The following is a 10847-nucleotide window of genomic DNA, read 5'->3' on the forward strand; positions in this document are numbered from 1 at the left end:
TGCTGGAAGTTATTCTCTGCTTCTTCCAGCAGCACAATGGGACACATATTCCCAGTTTTGATCAAGGGACCCCATTAAAAAGGGGGCAGCTCTTTCATTATGTTCGTTTGGAGGAAAGTCCCTAATCATCCTCTCTGTGAAATGGGCTGAACTTTACAAACACATTATCCTGAATATAATTCCCACTCCCAGCAATGCTCCCATCGAGAGAGTGAGCATTAATGAGAGACGATGTGGTTCTCAAATGCCCATTTTTTTAAAAAAAAAATGCAAATAGCATACAGCTGACGGAACCTGCATGTCTCTGAATGCTTCTGAACTACAACTCCCAACCACCCCTGAGCATTGGCTGGGGCTGAATGGAGTTGGAGTCCAGCAGCGTCTGGAGGACCACATGATGCCCGTCCTGGGTATGAAGAATCCGCGTTGAAATGTATGAGCAAAAGCCGCTTAGCACCGCGGCGCCACTAGGTGGCGTACCCGCTGCCTTTCTGCTGAGCGCGTTGCCGTCACACTCAGAGCGGCGGAGGACACCATGAGCTCCGACGACATGGATTGGCGTCATCGCTGGCGGCGCAGGAAGAGGGACGCGAGAGCGAGCGGCGGGCGGAGAGGATGAGGGCACTTCCCCTCCAAGCCTCCAGGGGGCAGCGCTCCCTCCCTTTTCAGGCGGGTAGGGGAACCTCTCTCTGCCTTGTCGGCCAAGTGACGTGTAACGCCTGCGCGCTGAGCTCGGCCTTTTCCCCCAGCGCTGCGGCTTGCGGACGTTTCGCTGCGCGGCCCCCGGCCTAAGCGAAAGCGGACAGAACCGAGAACCATGGTCAGTACCGGCACCAAATGGACCAGGATGGGAAGGGGAGAGTCGGCTCCGCTTTCTCGAACCCCGGCTGCCCGCTTCCTTGCCCGCTGCCGGCCGGATGGATTCGGATTGCGCAGCTGGCAGGCCCGGCTGCGGAAGCGAGTTCCAGCGTGGCCTAATGGCTGCAAGCAGCCACCTTTAAGCCGCTGCCAGTAGAAGGGCCGCGGCTGGTGCTCCCCCCAAACACGCCTCCCCGGGTCGGTTTCTTTGGGTCCCCCCCCCCGCCTCGGGTTCCCCCGTTTTGGTTCCGTTTGCATTTCCCGTCTTCGGTCCGCCCGCACAGCGCCTTTTCCCCCCGCGCTCCGACTTGGTTGCATTTTCTTCTGCTGCCTCTCAAAATCTTCCAGCCCTTGAGCGCAAGCAGTGGCGAAGAGTACGGGCCTTGCGTGTCTGAATTCGCGCCCCCCCCCCAGGCGTGCACACATGATTCCGGGCCTGTCTTCACGATAGCTGCGCGATCGGGAAGCGGGGGTGGGGAGGAAGCGTGATGGATAACTTGCAGGTCAAGACGCAGGTCGTCTGGAGGCGTTGCGGGGAATTGGAGGGTGATTCTCGAATCGCAGGTCGTTTCTGGAAGCTTTGCGCTGTGTTGTGTCGGGGGGGGGGGGCGGTCAGCGATGCTTAGAGCGATGCCCCCTTTGGTCCCGTTTAAAGACTGTCTTGGAAGAGCCACATGTCTCACCGCGTGTAAACATCTACAGTACATCAGTTTCATCCCGACTTTGTCAAATACGTGTCACTGGTAAAGCTGGATTTGCCGGCATGTGTGTAACTTGCCGAAAGGCAGGTTCTAGAGCTTTAGCTGCCATCCCAACCCAGGGCCTGTGGACCTGTCTTGTTGTTGCCTATAGGAAAATGTAATGATGCCAAGGTGTGATGACTTTTTGAAGCAAGGCAAGGCGTTGGTGGGATGGTTTTATTAACGTCTTCTCCCCTCTAGTGGATGGTCAGCATAAATCCTTCAGTTTTGGGAAGTCTTGATTTCCACATTGCCATCCAGACACTTTGCTACTTGCTACTTTCAAACTTAGTATTTACTATATTTTCCCCATCATTACCATAAATGCTTTATGTAGTCCAATTGTAGTTACTGGATTCTGGAAAGCTTTGAAACTTTCAATGGCATGTTATATTAAAACAGTAAGCATTTTATAATTGAAGATGAAGGTGTCATTAATGGGTGCTAAGCACTTTGCTACTGAGCAGGTTTGAAGACTTTGCTTTCCTCTGCATCACAGCCATAAAGAAGTCTTAAGTTTATAATATGTGTTTTTTAGGCTGTGTGTGCACTTTTCAAACACATTTCCATTTTTCTCCTTGTTGACTTAAGTTCCTGCTATCTTCACTTGCAAGATTGTTATGCAAACATTTTTGACATTAATGTTTCTGTGTCGCATTTATTCAAGGGGTTCGTGAAAGTTGTCAAGAATAAGGCCTACTTCAAGAGGTATCAAGTCAAATTCCGAAGAAGGAGAGGTATGTTTTATTTTTTGGCAAGCTTTCAATAAATTAGATGGATGTGGCCTTGAACCTGCAGTTTCTAAATACATTCCAATCTGTCACCTTTCTGTTTCAGAGGGAAAGACTGATTACTATGCTCGTAAGCGTTTGGTGATTCAAGATAAAAACAAGTACAACACCCCTAAATATAGGATGATTGTACGTGTCACCAACAGAGATATCATTTGCCAGGTAAAGTCTCCTTTCTGTCCTTGACTGTACTGAAGAGAGCTGCTTTGCACTTCACAAATTTCCTTCATAGAAATGCCTATGTGACATGTACACAAGCCTTTATAAAGGAAGAGAAGAACCTAGTATTTTTCTAAGGTAGTTCTTAAAGGTAAAAGGTAAAGGTACCCCTGCCCGTACGGGCCAGTCTTGACAGACTCTGGGGTTGTGCGCCCATCTCACTTAAGAGGCCAGGGGCCAGCACTGTCCGGAGACACTTCCGGGTCACGTGGCCAGCGTGACATCGCTGCTCTGGCCAGAGCCAGAGCCAGAGCCGCACACGGAAACGCCGTTTACCTTCCCGCTGGTAAGCGGTCCCTATTTATCTACTTGCACCCGGGGGTGCTTTCGAACTGCTAGGTTGGCAGGCGCTGGGACCGAGCAGCGGGAGCGCACCCCGCCGCAGGGATTCGAACCGCCGACCTTTCGATCGGCAAGCCCTAGGCGCTGAGGCTTTAACCCACAGCGCCACCTGCGTCCCTAAGGTAGTTCTTAGGCAGAAACTATTCTAAACTCTAGAATAGGCCATATCCTGTGACAATACTTCCTTTTGTAGGAAAGCAAGACTTGGTAATGGATAAATTTGAGGAGGTGTTTTGAATGTTTTTTCTAAGAAGAAATATTTAAAATAAGCCCTTTATTTTTTCATCCCCTGGAATTCTTTGCCAGGTATATGCATTATTGCATATCCACATTTCCTTTTTGGCTGTTTCTCAAAGGAGCTTATTGAACAAAGCAGGTTCAGTTGACTCCAAGCTCTGCTTTCTGCTACTTAATTTCTGATGTTCTTCTCTGTACAAAGATGCATGTTGCATCTCAAAATGTTCAGCATGCTTTCATTAGGAACAAAAGAGCTACCAGGCTGTAGAAAATGCTGAGAGTGAAGGTGAAATTATTCTTTCACAAATCTTTGTGTGGCATTTTCTTTTAACTGTTTTATTAGTTCTTCTAAAAATCTTCCCCTGTTCCCCTTCCTGTTTATGAGAATTGTGTAGAAAAGAAGCAGGGAACAAATTGCTTAGACATTTCTCGGGCTATTTAACTGGCTTGGCGACCAACAAGTGAGCATTGAGAATTGTAGTTTTGCAAAAGGGCTAGTAATCACTAGTATAACTCTCAGTGCCTTTCCCAAACTAGAATTTCCATGGTTCTTTTGAGGAAGCCATAACTTAAACTAGTGTAAAATCAGTTTTAAACTTATACTGCATGTGTTGCATTTCTGAATTTGGTAAGGACTGACACAGAAATTGTCAGAATTCCATTTTGAGTGTAACTTCTGATCTTGGATAAGTGTATGTCAGTGGTTTTCAAAGCTGTAGATCTTTCATCATCTGAGTGTGAGATATTTTATGCTTAATTTACCTGAATTTGGAAGACAGGACTGCTGGACAGCTTTTTTTTTAAAAAAAACCCACTTCAATATCATTGGCAAAGTTGCATTTTAAAAAAATTATTAAAGATTTCTTGGTTTACAAAAGTATGTGCGATGTCTCTTTTTCAGGTTACATTTTCTACAGATGTGTTACATTAGGGAGAAGGGGGGGGAGAGGTTGAGGGGGGAAATGATCAGTGGAGACAGGTCTGGTGGTAATGCTTCTATTCTACTTGGCAAAGTTGCATTTGATGGCTTGCTGTTGTAGACCCTTTCATGCGGAAATTGCCATGTGCTAAGTAAATCTTCAGAAGTACTATTGATTTCCAAACCTATGAATGAAACAGGTTTCTTTAGTCTATACATCTCTTACTTTTTGATAACAGTGTTCAAAAGTCTTTGCAATTTGGGGTGCAAAAACAAACAAAAAATGGACTAAATATGTATATCATCACTGGCAGTCTTTCCCCTGTTATAGTTTCATATTGGAATGCCTTGGAAAACCTGGAAAAGGTTAAGCATGTGCCATACAGTCCTGAGGAACCAGCTGTCCTGGATGAGAAGCTGAGTGGTAAACTGTCCTGGTCTTATAGCAGCACTTGCCTAACTGCCCTTATTGCTGCCGCCACCATTCTTTGTAGTTGGATAACTAAAATGCAGGACTATTGTAGCTACTGTGTATGTGTATTCTCCCTTTGTCTATGGCTTAAAGTACCAGTACTTCACAGTCAAGAGAGTCTCAACATGTCCCTCTGAGGGCATGAGAAAGGAGGAGCAGGATCAATAGATCAACGGTAGGGGGCAAGGTGGGAACTGAGCAGATGATGAAGGGAGAGAATGATTTGGTCAGTGTCTTTAATAAGGTTTTATTATTCCGATAAAGATCTAGCTGTTGCTGATATGTGCTTTACTCACTCATGCTTCTTAGGTAGATATACAGTGTTTACAGACATTGTGGCTACACTCTGGTTTGGGGGAAAAACCATGGGGGAAGGTTGGCACTACAGGACTGCTGACTTTGATGGCACTCCTCAAACAGAGGGAAGACTGTAGTGAATTAATATTGCAGCTGTTTGGTTGGAGGTTGCCCACTAACCTTGCTTTTGTTGTCAGATCGCATATGCCAGAATTGAAGGCGACATGATTGTCTGTGCTGCATACGCTCACGAGCTGCCAAAGTACGGAGTGAAAGTAGGTTTGACCAACTACGCTGCTGCCTATTGCACAGGCTTGCTGCTGGCCCGCAGGGTATGTATCTATACTGAAAAATCAGAATAACATCTGCACCAGCTTATTTGACAGAAATTTGGACACACAATTTACAAATAATAGAAATTTAGGGTTTTATAGTACTGGACTGGCTTAAAGTGTATGTCTGTAAGAGGTGGGATATGCACAACAGCACTTACCCAGTCTGTTTCTGTTTTAGTCCTCAAATACAAACCTGGGATTTTGTATGTATTAGGATGGCACCTTGTAAAATGAACTGGGCAAGAAATAAATACTGGGTTAGAGAAGATGGCAGAACATTGGGTTTGGGGGGGGGGTGCGTCTGTGCTTCTGTCATTTCAGCATATCGGCCACCAGTTATTCCTTAGTACTTGATGAAAGTAAAGTTACTTTCGCAGAATTCTTATATCAGTGCAATTTCTTTAATGCAGGCTTCTATTTCCCTTCCTCTGTAGCTCTTGTTATGTTCTCCCACCTTTCAGCCATGGCTTTAAAGATTTCCTTGCATTGTATGTGGTAGAGGTATGGCAAGCTCAACTTAAATTTAGTAACTTAGAATTCTCACATCAGGGTGTTATCCAAATGGCAAATCCCATGCTGAAAATGGGCTGGAAAACATTTTGCTGACTGTGGTCTCAAAAAGTTGCTTCTGTAGAATCACTTGTGCGCACGATTGACTCCTAAAAGATTGTTGGTGCATGAGTTAATGTCTTTAAAATTACCGTATTTTTCGCTCTATAAGACGCACCTAATTTTTGGAGGAGGAAAACAAGAACAAAAATATTCTGAATCTCAGAAGCCAGAATAGCAAGAGGAATCGCTGCGCAGTGAAAGCAGCAATCCCTCTTGCTGTTCTGGCTTCTGGGATAGCTGAGCAGCCTGCATTCGCTCCATAAGACGCACACACATTTCCCCTTACTTTTTAGGAGGGAAAAAGTGAGTCTTATAGAGCAAAAAATATGGTAATAGCTTACCATTCTGGTCACAACTGGCCCTTGGAGTGGGTTGCAAACTGCCTGTCTTTCTGTCTCATGATATGTGGAATGTTTCGCCAAAAGCCTGTTTTGGTCTCCAGTGCAGTAGATCTATGAAGAAGAACTTAGACCTCTCTGCCTTGTTTGTTGCAGCTTCTGAACAAATTTGGCCTTGATAAGATCTACGAAGGTCAAGTTGAAGTGACGGGTGATGAGTATAATGTAGAAAGCGTGGATGGGCAACCTGGTGCCTTTACGTGCTATTTGGACGCAGGCCTTGCTCGCACTACCACTGGGAACAAAGTTTTTGGTGCTCTGAAAGGAGCTGTTGATGGTGGTCTTTCCATTCCACACAGGTAACCCACCCCCACCTCCCGGGACTGATAGTTCAGACATTTCCTCTAGAAATGGAGATGTCTTTGTTTTGAAATTTAAATTCAGTGTATTTAACTTTCACCATTGGTGGTGCTTAATGCTACTTGCTGCATCTTGTCACTTGGCCCTGGGTATGATATTCCCATTGCGGACTTCACTTGCCGCCTCCTCTCTACCACAGTCTTCCACATACCAGACGCTCAGTGATCTAGCTCATATGATAATTACCACCATTCATCACTTTGACAGCAGCAGTAGATTGTACAAGCAATACCCAGAAGAGTAAAACAGGTTGTCGTTTCTGCTGCCCCACCAAAAAAACCCTTTATTACAGTCCTCCTTAATAATTCACCTTTTTCCCTTCTTGTCTTCAATCTGGCTGCTATGTGATGATGTCCCACTGACTTGAACATGTTGTAGTTGGTCCTTGGCATGTGTATGAGAGAGCTCAGTGTTTCAAGACGGGACTGATGGCGGCTGAAATTTCTGGCTGGTCTTGACTGATTTTTGCTTAAGAAATGCTTTCTCCCAAATGTTAACAAGGGTTCCTCAATTCATGTCTCACAGTACCAAACGTTTCCCTGGTTATGACTCGGAGAGCAAAGAATTCAATGCAGAGGTCCACCGCAAGCACATCATGGGCCAGAATGTTGCCGATTACATGCGTTACTTGATGGAGGAAGACGAAGATGCTTACAAGAAACAGTTCTCCCAGTATATAAAGAACAACGTGACGCCTGATATGGTAAGAAGCTTGCTGTTCACAGTGATTGAAAAAGCAAGTACTAAGAGTGTGTCTTGTGTCGAACTGATATTGCTGGCAACAGACACTTTTATGGGAAAATACTAGCAAGTATCTGGGATCCTTCAGATCTCAGGCCTGGTATCTCTGTGTTATGAGCTTTGCACATCCCTGAAAACATCTTATTAAATAATGACCTATCATTCCATTTGTAAATCCACCACAAATACGTGTCCAGTTTCCTGACTGCTTGTAAATTCCCTGGTTAACTCCTAAATTGTCTTCCTTTCTGCTGTTTAAAAGGCTCAAAGCTTGCTCAGACCTTTGGAGTTCCTGTTTGATGAGAGAGCATCTTGATAGTAGTAGCCTTGGATTGGGAAGCAGGGGGCAGAAAGCGCTGGGAATTCAGTTGGACGTGAACAGTCAGAGGTGCATGAATTCCTTCTTTCTTGCACTGCTAATTGGATATGAGGAAATGGTCTTAAATCCAGCCTTGCTGGTTGTCACTCATCAAGCACCAGCACTCTTGCTGTGATTCAGATAAAATTGCTGATATGCAAGGCTAGTTCAAACAGTCCCAGCCTGCTTGAGTACTGAAAATTGTAAAAACTAACTAGTGCTGTGCATATGATGGATGTTCATACACAGGTGTTTCCCACCTCCCACTTCTCCCAAATGTGAATTTGTCCCAAGTTCCTCTAATTGTGGGTCTCTTTTATATGTACTTAAATGTTGGAAGAAAGGTCATACGCATGAACTCCATATTGATTTGTGTGTTCCTTCTGTTTCCTTATCTAGAATAGTTCTGGGATGTGTAGTTATGACAACATTGTATATGAGTTATTTTTAAAACATTACTTGCTATAATACATTACAGCGGGGGGGGGAGTGCCAAGTAAATTTTGGTCAACATGTACAAAATGTAAAACTTATTTCTAAAATCCTTATTTCAGATGGAAGAACTGTATAAAAAAGCCCACGCTGGAATACGTGAAAATCCAGTCCACGAAAAGAAACCCAAGAGGGAAGTCAAAAAGAAGAGGTGAGATTGTCATTTTCTCCGCCTGCAAGATGATATGCTATAAAGAAATGTTTGTTACTGAAAGTGCTGTGCCACTGAAACTTTTTGAAATGCATTAACACTGAAAATTGGCAAATACTAGGATGGGAAGATTTCTTAGTTTTGTGGCAGGAATTTGCATTTTCAGAAACATTTTGGCTTATTTGGAAGCTTAGTGTTAAAGCCCTATGTGCTTTAACAGCTTGGGCTAGATCGTGTTAGGCTTGAGGGTTGCATCCAAGCTGCTAAGGCTCTTCCTGTGTTGCAGCCTCCTTCATGAGCTTGGTCCCGGCAGAAAGTTCTGCCTTTGCAAGCTGGGTGCTGCTTATGGACCTTAAGATCTCTGCTTAATGTAGATCAAAACAAAAAAAAAGGATCTTACAAATGGCAGTACTGGCAGTTTGAATATGAGCAGCTGTAGAACAGAACTGATAACAGTTCATTCAGTTCGTTATCACTTAACATGTATTTCATGGGCTGCTCTTAATTCGGTTGCAGGAGAAAAGCAGCAGTTCCACTTAGTTCGTATGATCGTTCTGGCCTGCTTCATAGGCCAGAGGTGTTTTGGCTGCATTGGTTATTAGTGTTCTTTGGTATGACAGAGTTTTCCATTCTATGTTGAAAGTTATTGTCTCATAGGATAGTGGTTGCTTAGTTTTCAAGTTAATAGAACACCTTTTGCTCTGGGAATGTCATCTTAACTTTTAAATCGCCTCAAATCCTACTCTTCTAGGAGTCTCCCACAGGCATTTGTAAAGCTTTCACGGGTCCCAGCCATGTTCATTTGCCTACCTAGTTTAGTTAGTGGTGAGTGTAAATCTCACAGAGCTTGGATGTATTCCTGGTGGACCTGCCAGTCTGTATTTGGAATAAAGCCATCTTTCCCTGAGGGTTTTGAAGGGTATTTGAGGGAGGCAGTCATACATGTGAACAACCTGTGGCTTTAGGGCCGCGTGTAATATTTGGCTAAATTTCAAAAGTCCCAGTTAGGTGATCTTTGGTTCTCAGCACAGCAAACAAGGGCTCCCCATCTCTGCACTATATCCTTGGCTACAGTTAAGTGATTTGAATTATTTTATGCAGCCACATAAGAAAACTTTGCCCTTCCCTTCTATGTTAAGACTCACATCAGGTAGATTTAAATGTAGTTGGAAAATTAAGCCACTGCAGAACTGATAACCCCAGAAATTTGGGGGGGGGGCAGTGACATGGTAGGTCCTCTGCTGTAAGCATATGATGCAGAGTTATAATAATCCTGCCTTCTGAGGATGGACTGTATTGATGTCATATACTTGCTGTTGGAGTTATAGCATACAGGCATGTTTAGAATGATCTGACATTCCTGGGAAGAACGTCACTGCCTCTCAATACCTGACTATGTTACATGGTAAATAAGATAGCCCTGAGTGGCACAGTGATGGATTAAAAAGGTAAACAAAATCAATGGTAGCCTGTAGAGTGGCACTTTGAAATAGTAGGTTGATGTCAAGTTTTTCCCTTTTTAAAAAAGATTGCTCATAAGGCTCATGCCTTATGCTTAATGCACCAGCAACACTAACACAATCTCTTATTTGCAGGTGGAACCGTCCCAAGTTGTCCCTTGCCCAGAAGAAAGATCGTGTGGCCCAAAAGAAGGCTAGCTTCCTAAGGGCCCAGGAGCGTGTGGCTGATAGCTAAGAGGCCTTCCATAATTTTCTATGGAGATGTCAGAAAAGAGAATAAACTTATTGAACCAATGTTGTAAGCATTGACTTACTGATGCTACATCATAGCTGCTGTTTGATAACTGAACACCTGCTGGCTTCTTCTTTTTACCTGCTTTATTCTTTTATTTAAAATACAGATTCCACCCCTTTGCATTTATATCCCTCTTTTCTTCTGCCAGGGAGTCCAAGGTGCCATAAGTGTGGTTTCTGAGCAGTTAACCCATCTAAGTGCTTAGCTTCAGGAAATTGGTGGTCTCATGTGGCCTTCAGACTATGTGAGAAGATTGGAGTTTGTTTCTTTTGCATGTGTTGGGCTCCTGCTTATCAAGTACAGATTAATTATGGAGAATGATTTCTGAGCCAATCAGGACAAAAGCTTTAAGGGACACTACCCTGTTCTGTCCAACTTCCATAGCCTAAATTAGGGCTTTCTCAAAATCGAACCTTGAGAGGGATGCAGTTCAGAGCGGCCCTTGCTTCATCATGGAGTCTGTTGGTGCTCAGCTGAGGACCTCTTTGGATATTCGAAGTTCACTTTCTTAATCCATTCATGTCTTGGAAATGCAAACCAACCCCAATCCCTCAACTGGGTTCAGCTCTAGGAACAGTAGTTGTTTTTGCATGAACTTAGCATCACTCCCAAGCCTTAAATGACATGATGCCAGTAGGGGAGGAGGAAAATGGGGTGGGCTTTAGAGAATGGAACTGGCATGCAATTATGCTTGCCGTATGTGTGCACGAAGCATCTTCCATGTTGCTTGTCTAATTCAGTCAAAGTGGCAGAACAGGCACTTTGGAGAA

General features: G+C 44.2%; 1 protein-coding gene and 1 long non-coding RNA gene across 2 annotated transcripts; both read left to right on the forward strand.

Moving 5' to 3' along the window:
* The first annotated feature begins 661 nt into the window (after positions 1-661).
* On the forward strand, positions 662-10076 carry RPL5 (ribosomal protein L5). The gene is made up of 8 exons (XM_079981701.1): positions 662-820; positions 2266-2335; positions 2436-2551; positions 5073-5207; positions 6317-6519; positions 7106-7283; positions 8234-8322; positions 9918-10076. Exons 1-8 carry the CDS (start codon positions 818-820, stop codon positions 10015-10017), a joined length of 894 nt encoding a protein of 297 aa, XP_079837827.1. The 5' UTR covers positions 662-817; the 3' UTR covers positions 10018-10076.
* On the forward strand, positions 2560-3983 carry LOC307218952. Its single transcript, XR_013840180.1, has 2 exons — positions 2560-2686; positions 3073-3983. It is a non-coding gene; the product is annotated as an uncharacterized lncRNA (long non-coding RNA).
* Positions 10077-10847: the final 771 nt, after the last annotated feature.

This window comes from Podarcis cretensis (assembly GCF_951804945.1).
Source record: "Podarcis cretensis genome assembly, chromosome: 6".
Taxonomy (NCBI): domain Eukaryota; kingdom Metazoa; phylum Chordata; class Lepidosauria; order Squamata; family Lacertidae; genus Podarcis; species Podarcis cretensis.

Excerpts from the sequence above, each read along its gene's own strand:
- RPL5 (XM_079981701.1), top strand. Across the intron at positions 2,552-5,072 it reads ACAGAGATATCATTTGCCAG|ATCGCATATGCCAGAATTGA; the intron begins GTAAAGTCTCCT and ends TTTTGTTGTCAG. Across the intron at positions 8,323-9,917 it reads AGGGAAGTCAAAAAGAAGAG|GTGGAACCGTCCCAAGTTGT; the intron begins GTGAGATTGTCA and ends TCTTATTTGCAG.